General features: G+C 39.4%; 1 protein-coding gene across 3 annotated transcripts in view; it reads left to right on the top strand.

Moving 5' to 3' along the window:
* MPPED1 (metallophosphoesterase domain containing 1) overlaps positions 1-21,756 on the top strand; it is a 58,035-nt gene that overhangs the window by 18,708 nt on the left and 17,571 nt on the right. For all 3 annotated transcript variants that reach the window (XM_064654098.1, XM_064654097.1, XM_064654099.1), the window contains exons 3-4: positions 830-1,015; positions 13,479-13,700. In XM_064654098.1, the coding sequence (XP_064510168.1) occupies positions 830-1,015; positions 13,479-13,700 (408 nt within the window). The remainder of the gene's footprint in view (positions 1-829; positions 1,016-13,478; positions 13,701-21,756) is intronic.

Raw genomic sequence — 21,756 nt, 5'->3', positions numbered from 1 at the left:
AGATACAGTATAGCTGTATATGGATACATTTGCTTCTATGTAGTCCAACAAAATATGGATTGAGGTTAAAAAGATTGATTTGAAAATAAGGTGTTCTGTGCTTTCCTCTCCTAAATCATGAGTAAGTCTCATCAAACTGGGTCAGATCTTTTCGTTCCCTCAGTTTTGAATCTTGATTTTGGGCTCTGAACAATGCAGCCTCACCCCTCACAGCATTTGATTTCATTTAGTATAATTAAGCCCAGAAAGTCACCACATTTGTCCTGACAATAGTGAGGGTTTAATGTACATTTACAGCTGTTGGGAGAGTTCTCGTGTTGTTTTGCATTAACACACTCAAACATATCTCCAAAATGTGTTAATTAAATTTGCTGGAATTATGTAACTTGCAGGGGGGGAAAAAAAAGTTCTAATTAGAAAAAACACATTTAAATGTATTTATGTATCTCAAACAAATCTCTTCCCTGTGTACCGTGTAATCACGTTTAAACAATGAAATGGGATGGTGCTATTCCTTTGAAACTGGCAATGCCTTTGATTTATTTGTAGGTATTTGTGTCAGAGTTACTGCCATAGTCCAATCTCTTCTCCTTAATCTCTTGAAGTTAATCTATCTACCAAAAAACACTGAAAATGCTGTGCTGTGAACATCAAGAATTTTTACACCTCCCGTTAGTGTTAGGTTTGTTTTAATAAATCCTTCCATCAGGCAGATTCAGAGGTCTGTGTAATCTTTTGTAAAGGTAGGAAAAACAGCGTTGGAATAGCGAAGCAGACACTACAAAGTACGTAAATACTTCCTAACCTTGTTGTGATGCATTTCCTGCAGGGTTGATCCGGTGCCCCACGACGCTCCCAAACCTCCAGGATATACACGATTTGTCTGTATTTCTGATACTCACTCAAGAACTGATCCCATCCAAATGCCATATGGAGATGTGTTAATACATGCTGGTGATTTTACTGAGCTGGGACTTCCTAGTGAAGTAAAAAAATTCAACGAGTGGCTAGGTAGGTACTGCATTCTGTGAGCATCTGAAAGCACATTTGTTTACTGATTGTATCTGCCCCTTCTGCCTCCCAGTAAAAACCACCATGCACTCAGAAATCATGAATATTAATTTGACTTTTAAGTTGGAATGGCAACGAGCTGGAATCGTTGTTTTTCACAAATATTTTTGCATTTTTCCAACGGAGCAAATAGGATTTGTGAGACTATTCATCTGTTCTGCCTTCACACTCCCAAGTGTACATTAAGCAACTTCTGGGTGTTAGCAACAATTTAAGTCAGTAGGCCTTTAATGATTTACATAAAACCTCTTCCATACATTGTTATGGCTTTCCTTCTCCCCCATCCCCCCCCCCAAAAAAAAAAAAAAGTTGTTGTGACTGAAAACATTTGTCTGTTTAACCCTGGAGGCTCATAGTTGTGCTGTTTTTTTTTTAATCTGAGGCTCAGCTGCACCACAGTGATGAATTCCAAACAAAGCAAACCGTGTGCCCGTGGTTGCTGCCTTGGATGTAGCAGACCAGATGTAGATGCCTTCTGTAGGCAAGCCTTGGCATTGGGAGCTGAAATTCTGTTCCATTGGGCAAGAGAGTGGTGATTTACATGTGCTTCTGCAATGTTTTGTGTATGCTTTAAAAAAAAATGACAGTGAAAATTGGAAGGCAGGCACTGTATCCAGATAAAAACCCTGCTCGGTGCTGTTCCTGCAGCACTGCGGGTACCTTAATTTAGAATAAAAGTGGCTTCTGATACTTCATTAACAAAAAAAAACGGGTGAGAGGGAATGAAGGAGTTGGAGAGAGAAAGGACACAGTTTAAGGGGAACAGATTTCAAGTTTTCTGTGGATGTATTTGCATTTTTTCCCTGTCTCTTTTTTTTTTTTTTTTTGGTACATATTACAGCATTCCGCCCTGGGAAGGCACAAAGCAGACAGATGCATGTAGGCTGAAATGGAATATATAAAAAAAAAAAAAAAAAAGAAAAGTCAGGACTTCACAATTTAAACAAATATTTACTAGCAAATAATTATCAGCAGGGCTGATAAATATTTATTTGAGCTCAGCAACCCAATAATGTGTCCCACACGGAATAATTGCATTATTCTGCGAGTATTAAGGTAGGAACAGTGTGTGGAAGTGATATATTGATATAGTGCCATCACCTCTTGTCTCTGCACCCAAAAGGAGGAGGGTGGTTATAAAACAGAAAGCAAGTTTTGACCCTGTTGTGTAGGTCTGTACCATGTCTTATAATAATGTCCTGAAAATAGCATGTACAAGTTATACAAACCATATGGTTATCCTTCTAAATAATATCCATTTTATTCATCTGCTGGTGTGGGAAGAGAAGTGCTTGGGGATATTGCTGGCAAGGATGGGGGCTACACACAGTTTCTGTGCATGGTCTCTTCATCATTTTCATTCCCAAAAAAAAGGGCTTAATTTTCTGACTTTTCAGTCATGCTTCCAATTTCTTGGTAGCGTGCAGTTTGGGAAAAGGTGATCTTGGTGGTTTGAGCTAAATATTTGCAAGAGCATCTTTGAGATATAGAAATGTAGCAAGTTAAAGATTTTTTTAGCTCCTTGGCAATTTAAAAAAAAAAGAAAAAAGAAAAAAGGGAAGATCTAATTTGATTTTTAATAAATTTTTTTCATTTTAAATGGGCAATTTATCAACTCTTGAATATCTTGAGTGTTTGCAAAATCTATACTAAACAGCAGAATGGTTAAAAGTGTTCCTTTTGAGAAGGAATTTTAGAAGTTTTTGCTGGTTGTCCATTTTGTTGTGAAAGGGACTGGTCCCCAACAGTTTAGGTTTTTCTAGAGGGCTACTTCCAGTACCTTCCACTATTTTGCAGCTCCCTCAGCCTACCCAGCTTTCTCCTTCCTCCTTGTCTTAATATTTTACTCATTTCTAGAGAAAATAAGAGACAGATCTGGCATTGACTTTGACCTCCACTGTCGTTCTTGCTGCTGCTGCCAAACTTCCCTGTCCATTCTTTCATGTCCATGGCACAGGGCTCCCTTTCCACTTATTTTGTTCTCTGTCTTCTGCTGTCATTAGATTACAACTTGGGATAAACACCAGAATATTTTTATGGTCCAGCTTCCCTTCATCTCATCTCCCTCTCAAGCCTGAGATACATTCCCTGCTCCTGCTTTTGCTCCATGTTTTTGTGTGTAGCATTGATTCTTACCTCTTAATTTTCTGTTCTGTCATGCCCTATTAGGTCTGTGCCCCTCTGGTCTGTCTCTGTTTCATCTTTTCAGATCAACCTGCCCTTCAGCGAGTTCAGATTTTATCTTTCTGCTTTACATAAAATTCCCTGTGCCTGTCTGATGGAAAATTTATCTTACATTATAACATCATTAACTTCCATGGACCTTATGATTACACCAAGCACATGCTCAAGTGTTGTGCTAATAGAGGCACGTTGGCTTGCTGAGTCATCCCCTGAAATATGTTCTCTCCTTTTTTCTGACTCTATGTGGGCACACAGGAAGGCCTGGACCATCTCAGATGACACAGCTCATGGTCCTGGTGCTTTGTCTGCCCTTCACTCACCCACTTTCATATTTTTTGCTCTTCTGACCCTTAAATCCCTCTGCTTGATTTCCTTTCCATTCGTTCTTTTTGGTAATTAGTTGTTTCCTCTCATGTTTTGTTTCTGCTAAACCCCTCTCCCCTTCTCAGGGAGGGACTTTTACCAGGGCCAGGTTTAACCCTGTGGAAAAGATGAAATGCTGGTGATAACTGGATATGCTTATTTTCTCAGCTTTCTCTGGCAGGCACTCCAAGGGCTCCTGCAGCCACAGCATTACTTTGTATTAAATACACAGGGTTTTCATTTCTTAGTTCTTAAATTGCCTTTTGGATCTGTGCACATTTTGAGTGCAGACACAGAGTTCCACAATGTGACAGGGATGGTGGGGTGGACTGTGCTTATTTTGAACCTGCTCATTTCATTTGGTATTTCCTAATACTGGAAGAGGGAAGTGATTTTCATCTTTGTTCTGCTTAAGAATTTATAGGCTCGTCCCATATCTGCCCTTAAGATATTTTTAAGGCTGAAGACTGTTCAGAAGTCCTTAAATGCCTTTGATCACCTGTGTCACTCTTTGTACCTCTTTGTATCCTTTTAGAAATGATGAGACCAGACCTGCACGTGATCTGAGAACACCACAGATTTATTCCCCGGCAAATGAGATTTCCTAGTTCTCTTTTCCTTTCTGGTGTTGTGGATTATTCTGTTTTCATTTCTAACTGTGTGACTGAACAATGAGATGGCATTGTCATAAAATTTCCTAATATAATTCTATCAACTCTTTCCTGTATGGTAATACCTTGCTCAGAACCCATCACTGTGTCTACAGTTGGTGTGTTTTTTCCAGCACTTGAATTACTCTGCATAAATTTATGTTCAGTCTCATCTGTCCTCTTATTGCCCAGTCATGCAATATCATGAAGTGAGATTTCTATTTTGCTGAACTTTTTTAGGGTAACTTAGAAAATTAAGGGAAGAGGGGCCCAATAGTCAGTTTACAAAGCCTATGAATGTTGCCAACCCAGTCATTTCCCTCCCTTTTTTTTTTTCCTTAATTGACCTTTCTCCTCTTTTCATACTTCATATTTTCCTTTTCTTTCTTTTTTTTTTAATCTAGTTAGTTCTCTTACTGTATTTTTGAATTTGAAGATACAGTTTTGGAGAATCAGGAAAAAATGAAGTACAAAATCTGTATTATGGTAGGACTGAACAGAAGGCCACGAAGCCAGGGAAACTTGCTAATGACATTACAAGGATGACTTTGAACATATGCTAATTTTCCAGCATGCCCAGGAGATTTTAACAGATAACACTTTGAACAGCCAAAAAGGATTTGGGGGAATTGTTTCTAAATGCATTGACCTGTTAAAACTGGTCCAGAGGAGGGTCAAGAAAATGATCAGAGGGCTGGAGCATCTCTTCCAGATGACATCATAAGATATATCAGGCTCACTATGCACAGCAGCTTCTCTTTCTCCTCAGCTTTTTCATGATTTTAGTTTTGGTTATTTATTCCCTACCTGCACATAAATCAAATGTGTTGCAGGACAAACACAAAACCACGTGTCCTGCCTTAGTGCACTTATCAAATAATGACTCCAAAAATGTCTCTGCTTTTTAATCTCCAGTGTTGTTGGCACTGGAAATTGCCTGCTTGGCTGAGTTGCTCATGTAATTCCCTTTGCTCCAGCCTGGAATATCATTTCCAAGTTGTGCATGCTCCAGGACCCACTTTCACTTGGAGCATGTGGGTTACTTTCCTGGAAATTTAACTAAATAGCTGATCTGTGGTGTAAGTTGCAACACATAATTCCATACTTTCTCTGAGAAGTCTCTTCTGTGCATAGATTGGAAAGATTACTTAAACTAACACATTTTACAATATATATTATTTCAGTGTGTTTCCTTGAGATTTTCCAGTGTCAAAGACAGACTTCCTGTTTGAAATTCAAGTTCAAGCTAAATTGGGATTAAAAAAAAAAAAAACAAAAACAGAAGGTGGCTTTGAGTTGTGCTGGAAAACAATAATTAGCTCTTCAGAGTATTTTCATGAGGATGTTGTTCTTATGTGCTTATTGTACACACACACACACACACACACAAAAAAAAAAGATTACATTATTTGACATGCCCTTTAGGAATTGACCTGGGCAGATTCAGCTCAAAGGATAATATTTTTATTTCAGACTAAAAAAATACTTCAGAGTGAAGAGAGGAACTAGCACTACTAAAATTACCTCTTTCTAGTATTAGATTGTATTAGATCTAATCCTCTAGCATTAAATTCTGCAGACAGAATCAGCTAATTTTGGTCAATAAACATCATCCCTACTTTTAAGTTCTTGATAAAAGATTTTCAGAAAAGCCTGTGGTCAGTAGGCTTAGCTTTACTTCTGCTTTATTGCTCAGCTTTGCAAAATGATGGTAGTTATTTTTCTTCCTATCTTAACATTTTTATATTTTTAGTTCCAATAATAGTCACATTTAAAACAGATTAAAATCATGTTGAAGATGAAAAAAAATCAGCTTCAGAGCAGCAAAAGGAATTAAAATTTACAAATTGTAGTCATGCCATTTTGACCATCAGTAATTACACTATTTTTATGTTAATGTAGAAACCCCTTGAAAGAAGTATTTAAGCACTAATTATCTATTTACAAAAGAATGGCTTTGGAAATGCAGTGAGAAACATTGAGCTGTATAGGGATTTAGAACAGATGTCATTTTTAAAAGACTGGGCATACTAAAAAAAAATAGAAAAAGTTGGGTTTTATTGGATTTCTTCAGTGTAAGATGGCTTGGATCCATTTGTCCACCTAAGGCTCAGACAGTACAGCAGGGCACAGAAAAGTGCTCTGCAACACACCCTTCCAGTATTTCTCCAGTTTTGGGGAGTTACTCTGTCCTGAAAACTTCAGAATATTAAGTTGGTTGCTGTGAGTCTCAGGAATGTTTTAAGTTACATCCCTGTATAGGGAAGATGATCCAGACCAACTGTTTTCCACATCCTGGTGGTGAGAAGCTGTAGAAGTGGTAGGTGCTGAAGCATTTGTCCTTCATTTCCTCCTTCCAAACACAGGTTTGCTTTTGGGGGATTTCTCGCCCTTTGTACCAATCCTGAGGTGGCTTCTTTCCATGAACGGAGTGGAAAGTAGCCAAACTTCAGGATTCTGAGTCTCTGGTTTCATAAACACTGAGCTGTCTGACCCCTCCAGTGAGCACAACCCCCAGTGTTAGTCCAGACTAGCAGATAAGTCTGGCTTTAGGAAGGCAGCGTGGCCCGGGAGTGCAAAGAACAGCCATGGAAAGGTCTGGAATGTGATTCTGTGAACTGCCACTGCCTCTGGCAGAGAGGTTTGAAAGAGCCTGAGGAAGACAGGCAACCAAATTCTAGTTAGTCATCTTCAGGTTTGACAGCCTCTTTATTGTTCTTCCCCTTGTAAAATTGTGGAGATGATGCTTGATCCACCTACTATGTGGATTTGTTGGAGGATTAATTATTCCCAGTGCAGCACTTTGAACATCTCTGGTGGAGCACTGTACACAAACATTAAACCTTGTTATTAGTGCTGTGACATGACACACAGCTCTTTGTAGTCTTCCCTTCCACAAGGTGACAACTTGGGAGATGCTGAGAGCACCTTCGTGGGATCTGAAGATCTGCACAGGAATCTCTATCAGTGTGCACAAGGATCCATGTAGGAAGTGTAAAACATTTTTTAATTGCTACTTTTTAACTCAGTTCTCTGTCTCCTTTGCTTTCCTGGTCCCCAGATAGATGTTGTAATCAGAACTAGAATATTTTAAAGGCTGTGGTGGAAATTTATCTCCTCAGAAAAATATGTTATTTAAGACTGTAGCTATCCCAGAAAGTAAAAAGAAAAGAAAAAAACAACTTGTGGAAATGGACCCTGTGACTTGGTGGTTTTCAAGCCATCAAGTGCCACAACCTAAGGGGACACAGCAAAGGAAGGTTCAGTTGCAGCTGTGCAGTTTTGGAGGTGTTTGTTACTGACTGTTGTGGGACAGAAGGTACAGAGCTACTCAACCTTTTGTCTTGACTCGCTGCAACTGCTCCAATGGCCTAGTTTGCTGCTTGCATTGGGTTGGTTCTGCACAATTACAGGATAATTTAATAAGCCAGGTCGAAAGGAAGCCACTTTTCCACTAGAAGTGATTTTGGCCAGTCATTACAGGTGTGTGGGTGTGTATAAAACACAGTGTATCAACGAGCCTGGGTACGAGTATTATCAGGCATGTTTTAGTTTGATTTGCCTTTGTCTGTTTTAAGAAATCCTGTTTTCCAAATGAGAGCAGCACTGTGTGTGTTTGCTGGTTTAGTGTTTGGTGTAATTACTGGCTTCTTCAGTGCAAGAAAGGCTGGAGGTAGCAGGTTACAGATGACTTGGGGGGGGAGTGTTCATTTACAGTATTATTCCAGATTACACACTGTACAAAAAATATGTTAATGTGAATTTCCCAGACATCAGCCCCAGTGTTGAAACACAGAACTGTCAAAAAGATGCTAAAAAGCAATCTGAGACAGTTAATGCAGCCTTTCCACTATATCACTCACTGCTGCATTCTAAGAGGTTGGAATGAGAGGGAAGAAGCATTAAGTGGGCACTTACATGATTGTCAGTGCTTTTAATGAATACTAAAAATTCTGCTCAGTACCAGGAGAGAAGCAAAGCACACATCTGCCTGTACAAGTTTGCATTTATCTCAGCAGAGTTGGGAGCTGATAACAATTGCAGGCTGCAGAGGAGCTTTGCTGGTTGATAAAGATGCTGAACCTCTCAGTACAAGAGGAGCGGAGACACCACGAATTTGCTCTTGAGTTATTTGCAGCGTTGATCTCTCGTTTACTGCCTTGCTGATAGAGCAGGAGGAACCTCAAGCACTCAGAATTCTGCTGTGAACAAACCCAGACGCAGAGAAACAGCAAACAAAGGCGGGTTGTTGAGCCCTTCGCGTTGTGCAGCTCGTTGTTCAAGTTATGGCTCCCCAGCGCTTCAAGTTATTTTGGAAAAAAAAATTATGTTCGCCATAAAAAGGACCTACTGTAGTTTAGGAGTTAAAAATGGCCACAATCATTTTGTAATTGGTGCATAAACACCCAAAAATTAGATGTTCAGTTGATTTTCTTAATTAGCAATCTACGGTAATGAAAGGAATAAACAAAGATGTTACTAGCTAAACAATATATATAGAGATATATATTCTTATACATGTTATATTACCAGCACTCCTATCAGATTCTTAGACTGAGCAAATGAAGGCTAAGAAACTTTCTGAGGAGGGCTTGTAGTTAAGCTTGTAAGATGGTAATACCATCTGGCTATATATAAGGTAATTATGAGCTAAATATGATATCCCAGGCTTTTTGATAGTAAAATAACCTCAAATAATAAGGAATTCTATCAATGCAGGAAATTCAGGGCAGAATTTTTTGTGTGATGAATTGTCTTCTAAAGCATTGTACTTCTTCAAGTTGTTGTTTTTTTTTTTTCCCATAAGAAAAAGGTATCTTTTGCTAAAACTGCTAAATTAAGGGGAAGATGTGGGTCCAGTGTTTTATTGCATAAAAAGGGAGATTACAAAATGGGAAGGAGAGGGGAAAATGAGGCAGGAAAGATAAAGGACCATGTAGCAGAGAAGGAAAAGGATGGGGAAAATCCCTGATCCCATGCTGAGATAGAGGCTGAAAGAATGATGGTGTCTTGGAGCCCCATCCCAAACTGGCAGAAGGTAAAAGTTGGATGTGGCCTGAAAAAGGAACCTCTGAAACCCAGCACTGAATTTGAGCCAGTGTGTTCCTGACAGGATTTTAATTTATAAACATTTCTTTTGATTCCAAATTCCAAATAGGATGAAGTGGCTAGAAGTTGATTATGGAGGAAAATAAGTTTAGTTTCTTTCTAGTTAAACATTATGAGAGGAAAAAAAAACACAACCAAACCCTTACACTAGAATAAAAAGTGAAATTTTGCTTAGCAATGAAATTTTTATTCACCCGAAAATATTTTAAACTGACATTTTGCTTCATTTTGTTTCCTTGGTAATGTCAGAATCACTACATGAATTTCCAAATATATCCCATTCCATCCAAGTGGTATTTTAATAATTTTAATACGGAAAAATGTATAGGTAAAACTTTTCCAACCAATTCTAGTTGTAGTTTGTGTCCAGACTACAGGCATATTTTAACAGAATCTTCTCAGGCGATAAGAACAGGAGGATCCCTGGTCTTTGGGCAAAAACACTTAATCTTGTTTTGGCTGGTCAAAAGAAGAGATCAGGAAAAAAAATGCAACATACCCCCAAATTAATAATTTTTCCTTTTTTTTTTTTTTTTTTTTTTTGTTTGAAATCACATCTTTGACTCCCATAGCATATGTTCTTGCAAGTGTTTCTTGGCACTCCTGAAGGGCAGATCTGTTCCTTACGTGCTCGCTGCCTTAATTTTTCTGGGGAATTAATTTTGTCCTGGATATGTGTGCAGAATTCCTGTGACAGCCATAAATTTTCTGTAATGTCATTGTCTACACAGAGCTTCTGTATTAGCAGGTTTTGCTACCTGCCCACCAGCAAAGCCATATGTTGGCATCAAATGTTAATTGGCTATCAGTTGGGTGTTTAGTCCTACTCATCTGCTACATGAGAGTGAGGAACTTGCACCAAACTTAATGGAATGTGCTCTCCAGTCCTGGGAAAGTGCCACAGAACCACTCAGGATGGAGGGGAATTGAGTCCAGCCTCCTCTTCAAAGCAGGGCCAGTTAGAGAGGAGGCTGCTCAGAACCTTGTCCAGTTCAATTTCGAGTGTCTTCAAGGGTGGACACCTCCTAGCTGCTCTGGGCACTTCTTCTGCTCTTTCACCATCCTCATTCTTTCCTTGTACCATGTTCCCACTTGTGTTTGTCACCATTTTTGCACCTCTGAGAAGAGCTTGGCCTTCTCTTCCTCCTGAGCCCGGGCAGTTGCAGACAGGGCAGGGTCTGCCCTCCACCTTCTCCAGGCTGAGCAGACTCAGATCTCGGCCTCTCCCCATATCCCACATTCCCCAACCATCCTGACACTTCTCTGCTGGACTTGCCTCTGTTTGCAGCAGGTTTTTTTTTTCACTGAAAGACTCCCACACTCCAGAGGGGATCAAAAATCACAAAAACACACTGCAGAGTCTTCTTGGATGGAGCTACTCCATCCTAAGCACGGGTGTGGGAATAAACTGATCAACCTGGAAGTGTTTGAATAATCTAAGATCAAGATTGGCCTAAAAAAAATGGAGAAGTGGTTGTTCCAAAGGTATGGACTCGTGTACAAACACTGCCATGCAGCAGCTATTAGGCCATGTGCTCTTGGGCATGTCTTGGTTGTAACCAAGGACCAAGCCAAGGCTACAAATTGTGCAGTAGTCTGTGCCTGGGGATGGAAAAGTAGGGATTTGGGTTGGAAGGACATAATGGAATGAGAAAATACAGAGAAATTAATAATGCTTGAAAAGGAAAAGTAAGAAGTTGCAGGTCAGAAGCAGGAAGGAGTTGCTGCTTTAAGGTAGTTTTAAGGTAGGTGTTGATCAGATAGTGCTGGTGTTTGGTGGATCTTACTCCTGTGAAAGGCACTTGGAACATTCATTTCTCAGGACTGTGCTGACCTACCAGATTAGATTGTGGTGTTGGTCCCCCTGGGGACTGTGCTTTGCTGTAAAGAGATGTTCAGCACTCTGGAGTGAACATTGGTGAGTGTGGATCACACAGGAAGCAGGGAAGGTGGGAAATATGATAACTGAGGGTCTTCATCTGCAGCTGCTTTTACACATAACAGTTCATGAGAGCAGTGCCCAGCCAAGAACAAGGTTTCAAAGGTTTATACTAAGGCTGACTTTGTGCTTCAGCAGCACTCGGAGTAAAAAGCAAAGCATGTTCTAAAGTCTTCTAAGGAAAAAGGTTTGAACAAAATATCTTTTTTTTAAATAATTTTTTTATTTAAATAATATTTAAAGGGTGAAGAGGAAGAGTTGAGGAGACAAAGAGAGGGAATTAGTTTTACCACGGCCTGGTGTGGAATGAAAGAAAAAAAAACCCAGCAAACTGAGCTGCAAACTCATCAAAAACCACAGTTGTTAATTGAAAAGCTGACAGACCTGTAACTACAGCAGCACTTGTGGCCGCCACTATAATAAATGTAACTGTACATTTAGAGTAATTTGCTAATTTGCCTAAGTAACACCCACAGACAGCAACATGACATAAATACATTAGTGGAAGCAACAACTATAACCAGCTCACACAGGTTCTTGGCTGCTAGATGGATGGATCAGATGAGCTGGAAAAGACTTACAAAACAGAACAGAAATGGAATTGTTAGCAATATTGTGGGTTTCTTTCTTTTCCTGTTTCCCAAGAATTCTTTTAGGCCTGTAGATGCCCATGCATATGGCAGCACGTAAACAGCATTTTTCACTTGTGTGTATGTGTGCACACACCTGAGAAACTTGTGGGGGTAGAGGACACATCTGCAAAAGGCTGTTTCAGAAGCAAAAAGGAAAAGTCTTTCAGGTAAATGATTGAATCTTCAACATTTAAATAAATACATGAAAAGAGTTTCTGTTAAGTATTCTGAAGACACATATGTCTTGGGTCCACAGGAAAGACTGGAATCTGTACACTCAGTTTTCCTAATACAGGTGTTGCAAGTGTCTGAAACTTGTACTTAAGAATTACCCTCATCTTTTCATCTGGCAAAGTTCAACACCGTGTCTTCTGTTCCCTTGACTCTGAATCACACTGTTGCATTTTATTCTGAAGTCCTATCATATCAACTTTTGCCACTGCTAAAGATTTCTATGTTATCAGCAAGACACTTTTAGAATTAAAAAAACCCACGAGATTGCAGCTGTGCAAGGTGGGTTTGATTTTCAATAAAATACTTCTTTTCTGGTCCCAATCTCCTCTTCTGACTGTCCTCAAGTTCACAGTGCACAAACAAAGCTGGTGAATGCAGCTTTACACAGTTTCTGTCTTTGTTTCCTCTCAGATGTACTTAAAGGTTTCTGTTGAGCTTTTTGAGGCAGCTGATGCCGACTCCCAGGGGCAGAATCCAGGGAATAACCAAAGGCAGAGTCGGGTGGAAAGTTTCTGTTTCGGTGCTGCTCTCAGGAAGAACCCACGTGTGTGGGCATATGTATCCCTGCCTTCCTCAGGAGGTTGTGCTAAGGTTTTTCACTAAATACGGGTTGTAAAATATTCTCGAACATGAGTCACTTTAAATTATAGTCCGCAGATCCGAGGAAGTCACTGAGAAAATGGAGCAGGGGAAAAACACGGGATAGAGGCAGACTGTGAGATTTCTCTGTGGGATGTGGGTTTTTTTGACAGCTGAACCAAATCCCTGCCTTCCTTGAAGGCTTGATATTAATGTCAGGGCAAAGAGGGCAGCAGACCCCTCTGGCTGACCCGAGCTGTGAGGGTGTTAGAGCTCTTCAGCACGAGCTGACAAAGACCTGAGCTCTGGGAGAAGGGAGCTGACATGATTTTCCGAAGCTGATCTTCTTTGAACCCTAATTTCTGTCAAAGAGTTATCATCACTGTCACAGTAAATGATACTTGCAGCACAAATGGCAATTAACTAGAAGTAAATAGTAGAGCAGAAGTCTGCAGACTGGTTTTTAAGGTTGATGAGTTGAAAGTAATTTCAACACATTAATGCTAAGCGTGCTAAATCACAGTGTGCCGTGGAAGAGGCAGTAATGTCATTTACCTGGAATCACCAGGAATTACAATAACGTGGAGGAGGGACGTGCTCTATCGTTTCAAGTATGTGAGAATATTACAGGAATCAATAACAGTTTGTCTGTCTGTTTTCTTCCATCAGATCTTCCATCAAACAAGTAACTTGTTTGTTTTTCGCTGTTTTAGGTAGCCTGCCCTATGAATACAAGATTGTGATAGCAGGAAATCATGAATTGACCTTTGACCAGGAATTCATGGCTGACTTAATCAAGCAGGACTTTTACTATTTCCCCTCTGTTTCTAAGCTGAAGCCAGAGAGCTATGAAAATGTACAGTCTCTCCTAACAAACTGCATCTATCTTCAAGACTCTGAAGTGACGGTGAGGGGATTCAGAATATATGGCTCCCCTTGGTAAGCAGGTTTTTAAGCATACCTAAAAATACTGTTGTTGATTGCTGTCACATCAGGCCGTTTTGTGTGCATCAGCTATGTTTGGATTGCTGTGTTAGGAAGAAAAGTAACACTCAGTTTGATAAAGTTTGTGTAATTTTCTCCTAATGAATCATTCCTGTGACAAAATAATGTGCTTTACTGGGGGTATGGTTAACCAAATAATGATGGGGAAAAGACAAGTGTGCTCTTCAAACTCTCGCCAGGAGCATAGTCCATGTAGGGGGCTTTTGTGTCAGCAAGTATGTTTTCTATCCCTGGTGAGTTTATCTAATTACAGGTTAATTTTTATTGCAAGGGTACATCCTTTTAGCAATTTCTATCCTACAGATAATGTTGAATAGATAATTTGCAGGTGATAGATAATTTACAGGTAATATTTATGGTTAATTTACAGACAATATTTAAGGTTCATTAGTGTATACTAATGACTATAAGTCATTTAACTTATTTCAGCATTTGTGAAGGCCTTTTTTAAAAAAGAATCCCTCAGAATCTTTCCTTTATAGAGTAATAGATTTCTCCAGGGTATAGCTGAGTTTCTAAAGTCAAAAAATCAGTGTATTTCATGGGTTTTGCTCTACTGCACAGTGGACACTTAGAACTCCTTGACAGTATCAGACACTTGGATTTTGGCTTCCTGACTTCCACCTTGGACCTTGTATGTGCTGCTTCTGTGTCTCTTCCTGATGATACATTACTCTGTGTTATTTCTGCTAACAGGACTGTAAATTAGGTCTTTTTTGAGCATTTGGTATACGTTTAAAATAAGTCAAACTGCATTTTAAAAGGCAGGTTGTGAAGGGAATCTGTTATTCTTCCTTTTAAAATCACATCAGGCTGAAATGTAGCAAACAAGTTGTCAAACCTGATGCATGTACCCCAATGTGAAGTTTCAGTGTGAATAAACTGTGAAATCTCTTGGATATATTTTTTTTTTTTAATGAAAATTGGCGTTTTCCCATTTGGTTGCTCGAGATGGGTGTTAATTTTCTCTAAGCTTATTATTCTACATGAAATAGTTTCCCTCTTAAGTGCACCCTTCTCTCTCTCCCTCTCAGATCTCCAGATCCTTCTGGTTCTTCTTTTCAACCTCCCCACCTGCTGTGCTGTAGTTCATCTTCCTCTTGCATCTCCCGTGTATGCAGTCAGCGTGCACTTTACTTCATTTTCCAAATTATTTGGGAAGATATTAGATGGTATCAGTCCCAATATTAACTTCTGAGAAATGCCACTTGGCATCTCTTCCCATTTTGATGTTCAACTCTAAATAGTGTAATTATGCTCTGTTTACAATATGTCTGGCAACTTCATATCTTCATTGCAGTGTTCATAACCAAGGCACCATATTTCCAGTGTCAGGAATAATTTCCCAGGCACTAAAGTACCAAAAGTCTTATTAAAAGTCTAGAGAAATTAAATTAAGGCAAAACACTATCTATAAAGCAGCACTAAGTAGAGGCTAAAGGGAGCCATTTGAACTTTCTGTGTATGATTAGATCTGCAAAAATCTGTTGAGGAAACTTTTGTCCACCCACTAACCCATAAATAATGTTTCTGCAAAATCAGATCTGCCACGTTCCCTTTGTGCACAAATTCTGTCACGCTGCACAAGTTGTCTGAGCTGTCTGGCATGACCTGTTCTTCAAGGAAAAAAAAAAAGATTGCTTTCCTTTCCATCTTTTATGCAACTTCAGGTTATATCTCAACTTCCACACTACATGTTTCACAGCGTTGCTAACTCATCTCCCACCCCCTTATGGTCCTGGAAGATGAGTGTTGCAAGGTCTTTTGAAGATATTTGCTTACTCCATATGGGAGAGAAAGTCTTGATGAAAGTCTTCCAGCCAAACTGGGAGGTTTTTTTGCTTGCTGTAAGGCAGTGCTGAATGAAGTTGCCATGCCAGCTGGTGACATGTCCAGTGGAAACATCAACACTGACAATAATAGCAGTAATAAGTGGCTTGTCATTAATCCATCAGAGCAGCAGATGCAGAAGTAGCAAAGTCCCATCAGCCAACCCACCAGCCAGAAAACTTGGGGAGAGAAGCAGCTCTTTTGTGTGGGTTAAACTAGCTGTCTGCTAGATTTCAGGCTGTAGTACACGTCTGTGCCTGCTGATCACTACTGTTCTTCAGCAGCTCTTTCTGTCCCTGGGCTTCATTCACCCTAAAAAGAGAGCTTTGTCACAGCCTCTTTCTACACCCTGGTAATGTAAGCTCTAAAAAACCTCAGAAATTTGCTGAACTTTCTGTGGTGATTCTTTTTTTGCCCTCGCATCACAAAACCAGTCCTTTAGAAAGTGCTTATGGGCGTAGTGAAGACTTCAAAATTTAGAGTTCTTTAAGATCTCAGAACTCAAAGCTAAATTTCAAGCAGTTGCCTGTCTAGTATCCTACAGTAATTTTCCTGCCTTTGAAAAAATACACATCTAGCTTTTTGAGTGGTTTTGTTTAATTGAAGAACTCCAGATTACAGTTTAGGTGTGCTGTCCACACATGACATTTAGAAGGTGAGCTATCTGGAACCTAAAAGAGTGGGGGCCCAAATCCTGCCTTTCCGTTTCTGGTTACAGTGCTGACCTTCATCCTTTTTATAATTAATCAGTGTTACTTCATCCTTTTTATAAATAATTAGAAGCTTGAGATGCATAAAACAGGTTAATCAATAGTTGCAAAGGACTTTGAGAACACTGGAGTAGGGTCTGAGTGAGGGCCAGCCAGCACTAACTTACTGTCTTTTGCCTGTAGCCATCTGCATTTTTATATATAACCTACAACACAAACACACACACACATATATTTATAACCTATATACACATTAGATTGTACTAATGTACTAAAATGTTCATGTTTTAGTTGCAAATTAAACCATGAGAGCTCTACTGGTTTGCATAACATGTCAGTCTCTAAGGTCTTTTAAATATGTACCGTTTGTGTGTGGTTAAATATTTTTAATAGCACTGGGGTATTTTGTCCTCTGTTATTATCTAAAACTCAGTGGTTGTTTTTAATTGCACAGAAGAAATGGGACACTGTTTTGTCTCAGACACCAGTTCTTTGACTCTCCTGGGCTTCAAAGGCAAGATTTCAAGTGCCAGATCGAGCCTCTACTCACTCACAAAAATTTAACAGTCTTAAATGTTAATTATGCACATCTTGTCGTTGAGCAGTCATTTTGAAATGCAAGTTTGCAATGCACTAAAGCAGCTACTTAGGAATTAGTATTTGCTGCACTGGTATCTTGGACCACAAATTATCAGTATAGATGATAAGGAAAAGAAGTATAATAACTTAGAAGGTTGGAAGGGACCACAGTGGGTCATCTGGTCCAACCTTCCTGGAGGATCCTCTCCCTGACCTGCTGGGAATGCTCTTCCTAATGCATTCCCTTTTAGTGTAGCCCTGTTGGGTCTTTTCCAATCAGGACACCCTGATTTTTATATTTTTCTGTAGCAGGAAGATGCACTCTTGTTTCATCCCAGCAAAACTCAGCCCATATTCACAGACCTAGAACAAATCTTGTGTAGAAATTAGCTGTAGTTGCTGTGAATGTGAAACAGAAGACTTTAGTTCCTCAGGAGCACTTATTGTAAAATGGAAAAGCAGCTGGTTGGGAAGTACTTTTAAACACCCTTGTTTGTTCTGAACTGCTGTGAGAAAAGTCAGGCAGATAGAATAGCCAATATAATTATGTATATTAATTCAATATAGGGTTATTTTGGCTGCTGAGCCTTCCCGAAGATGAAGCCGTTTTCCAGAGGGGTTTCATTTGTTTTTCAGTAAGAGAAAAAAATGGTGACACAGAAGTACAAATAAAGCAAGCAGGAATACCAGAGAGGTGGCAGAGGATCCATCCTTTAGGTTTCTGTCCTATCTCTGTGATGTCATCATTCACAAAACCATATTAGTACATGATTAGTGAGTATTTCAGTCATAGATTTTCAGCCTTCTATTGTAGTTCATAACCCCCCAACGTGTTTTTATCTTGCAGGTAAGAGTTTTAGTGTTAGCTGCAGCTGGATTGGAGGCAGACTGCACCATCCACTTTTGTTTCTGCATTGCTAGAGATTTTAATTGCACAATTACACAGTGTTTTTGCACGAAAAACTCCTGATGCAATCAGTGCACAAGATCTGCTGTGCTTGCTGAATGAGTCAAGTGTATATTATTCCTTTTACAGCCAATGTTCAGAATTGCCATGTGAAAATAAACACCTAGAAAGATGCCTGTGCTTTTATGTATCAACATGAGAACACATCTCTGAGGTTCATACTCGGGTGTGGGATCCTGAGTGTTGCCACCTCTGCTGTAAAAGGCTCCAGTAATTCACTCTACCTTGCCATGTGTTTTTTTCCCATTGGGTTTTTTACAGCTCAGTGAGTAATTTGTCTCTCTGTTCACCTGTTTTGTGCAGTAACTAATGATAAGACCTAAACACTAATGAACTGCCCCCTGATCAATAATCAGAAGCTCTTTGTGTCTGGCAGAGCTTATAATGGCTGTTCCTCCAATGTCTGATGTTGCACCCCCGCCTCACATTTATGGAAAAGTTGTTCATTTGCTCTGATCTTGGGAAAAATGGCCAGAATTCCATGGGCATTTTCTATTAGGTGGATTGTTGTGCATTAGTGACTGGATAAGACACATTTTACTTGATAGAGCAAGAGAAATATGAGTGGCAGTAGCCACTGAATTTCCACAATCCTTCTAAGAACTGTACACAACTGCAGGAGAAACTTTGGTCCTCCTGCTTCCAAACAGCCGTACAAGGGGGCTGGAGAGCATTTTATCTTCTCCAGCACTTTTTTTCATTTTCCACCATGTGTGAAAGGAAAGGACAGTCAAAGCCCTCTTGCAAACATGTGACAATTTCATTATTCTAAATGACATATTGGCCTGGCTAGCTTAAAGAAGCCTTTTAGGATGAGATTGTCTCCAGACTCATTACCCAGATGGTGGATTTTTACTTGGCTTTGCTTATCTGGAGGGCTCTATCCCTGGGAAACAGAACCCCTCATTTTTCTTTTCGCAGAATTAGGATTTTTTTCCTAGTGTCTATGTATTCTCATTTCCTCCTTCATTCTTTTGTTAAAGGCCTTCTGGAGCTCCAGAAAGTTTCATTTCCCAGTCAGGGAAGATGGCAGAGCAAATATTAATATCAGCCCAGAGTGGCATTTGTGACCATTTTCCCTGCAGTGACAGGTGCCTGGGCTGGACTCTGGGGTTTTTGGAGCTTCTCCCCTTACTTTTGTCCCACACAGACTCCAGGCCACCCATTCCCAAGGTCTCCATTTCAGCCCTTTCCACCTCCATCTTCTCAAGAACAGCTGTAATAGCCTCTTTCATTCCTCACTGAACTCAGTTTCCATCAGTAAAATAATGTAGCAAAGATTTATAGATTCATTCCACAAGAGGGACACGCTTTGCTTTTGCCAGTGATGAATCACTTCATGTTTATTTTCCCAGACCTGGTAGAAATCTTTACACTCATTGAGGTGAACATCAATTAAAATGAAACTGTATTAAAATAAAATATCGATTTAATTTAATATAATATACCTCCCAAGTTGGGAGCAGGAGTGTTATACTTGTTCTACTGTGGGTTTCACTCCCTGTAAAATTCACAGAAAACAAGAACTTCTGCCTCAAAGGGACCACTCTGATCCTTTTTTTTCTGCCCCCTTTCAGATCTGCAAAAAAAACCCTATTCAGTGACTTGCACATGACTAAAATACATAGAGACTCAAAGTTTGTGTGACTGGACAAAACCATATTAGAAGTTTTTCTAAGTAAAATACCTGATCCTCTTATGTTCTCTTCTTTCTGCACCCTCGCCCTGTCAGAAGATAAAAACACAAATAACCAAGGTGCATTTGCTTCTGTACAGTCTTCTGAGGCAATTAAATACCCCTGTAAAATTCTTGCAAACTTCAGATACAGCAGATTTTAGGGCAGGTGACTTGTTTTGATATCTGGCTCTGTCAGTGCTACAGTTTTTTATGGACAGATGCAGAAATCCTGGATGTGGATGTATTGGAGAATGCTTGGGTTTGGTTGCTCATAAATGTGTTTTAAAAGTGGTGGGTGTTGCCTGATTGTTAAAGTTGGGAACTATTTGGAGCTTTTTTAATTAGTGGCTTTAAGGCAGGCAATAGAAGTGAGTAAATGACCACCTGAATTAGGTAGACTGAGGTGTTCCTTGAAGAAAATGAAAGTCATGAGTGGGAATAATAGACTCCTCTCGTTATTTGGAATTGAGGCATCTCGAGTTTCAGACATTTTTGAGGGAAATTTGGCATCTGAACCTGCCTGATGTGGCTGCATTACTAGGGTTAGAAAGCTGAGGGTGTTTTATTTCAGGCATTCAAAGGTAGGTGAGTTGTGACAGATGTGTAAGAAATGGCAGCATGCTTAGAAGAGAGAAAGCCAAGTTCATCATCCTGTAAAGATATATTAATTATCAGCCTGAGGCACATAGATACTGGTTTAATTGTATTTTAACAGAGTGCTGGAGTGGTGTTTTTATTTCCTCTTTCATACTTACAGGAAACCATTTTCCCTTCTGGAAGTGCTGCTTCTAAAAACACTTAAAAACCACAATGCACTGTAGTTTAGTTTGCAGCATATGGAAGATCATAAGCATGAGTTTTCCTGCAAAATGATTTTGATCTGTTAAGTTCAGCTGTTCAGGGAAAGTGGTGGGGAGAGCTGGATGATGCTGAACTCCTGAAGTGTGAAAGGTTTTCCAGTGGCAGAAAGTGAGATTTAAGGGTGCATCATTCTGGCATTTAAGGGTGCATCATTCTGGCTCTTTAACATCAGGAACAGATCACTGGATCATTTTTCTCCTTTTTTTAATTTTTTTTTTGCTAAAATTGGTGCATTTGATGTAATAAATTTGTCTGGGAAAGTGTTTTTGTTTGTTTTTTTTTTTATTGCATGACTTGGGAATACAGAAAATGTGAATCTCATTCAGCAGATATTGGGTATACAGGTGCTGTTGCTTTTGTGAGCAGTCATCCTGAATCCAGGAGAGGCCTCTTTAATGAATGTTTTCATACAAATTAAGTGACTGCAATGAATTGACAAGAGTCATTAACATTGCTTTAAAAATGTGTATGGAACAACATAAAAATATCTCAACTCCAGGTGAATTTTCTATGCCATGTTGAAAGAATATAGTTGTTATTAACTAAATAAACTAAACTGTTATTAACTATTATAAACTAAATAATTCTCCATGTGAATGGAGAATGTAGATTGAACTACACCTATTATAGTCCATAAATATCATCCCAGTCAAACCAAGGCAATAAATCCTACTTATTAGCCACTCCTGAGAAATTTGATTTTACCGTTTCCCAGGGGATTTTTTTTAAAGTCACAGCAGTTTAGAATATCCTTTTTTTTTTTTTCTTTTCCTGTTAACGAACGTTCCAGAAAATGTTTTCTCTCAGATAAAATTTCTTCCAAGCATTGCCTGGGGCTGAAGAGTCTGGAACAGCTCAGTCCTAGAGGAGTCACAATAGAGGAAAAATCAGTAAATTAGACACCTCCTGGTTACTTCTGTGTGTGAGGGATCTGGATCAGTTCTGTAACACATTTCACAGTGACCTCTTGCAGGGGGAGCTGAAGCAGTAAATGAATCCAGAAGTGCTTTGCATCCACTTTGCAGTTGTGTTCCTCCACTATGTCCTAGGAATACCTGCATAGACCACAAATTATGTTGATTTCAACGCAACATTTTTGGGCCAACCCAGTTTCTTGCAACATTCTGTGCCTTTACATTTCTGTATGTGAGTGGGGATTTGCATTTGTTTGCTTTGCAATGTTTCTCACTTTAATTCGAGAGCAGTTGAAAAATGCATTGCTTTAGTTTAATTAGCTTGCTAGGGAAAAAGTTCCTTTCTTGGGCAGTAATTATTAGTTGTGTATTATTAAAAGGAAGTAGTTCACATTCAGTTACTTAGCAGAAATAATTGAATCCTCTGATCCAGTAAACTAGCTCACTTTGG

The sequence above is a fragment of the Pseudopipra pipra genome, chromosome 5 (genome assembly GCF_036250125.1).
Source record: "Pseudopipra pipra isolate bDixPip1 chromosome 5, bDixPip1.hap1, whole genome shotgun sequence".
Classification (NCBI taxonomy): domain Eukaryota; kingdom Metazoa; phylum Chordata; class Aves; order Passeriformes; family Pipridae; genus Pseudopipra; species Pseudopipra pipra.
The sequence above is the reverse complement of the archived record's forward strand: the minus strand, read 5'-3'. Positions and strand labels throughout refer to the sequence as shown.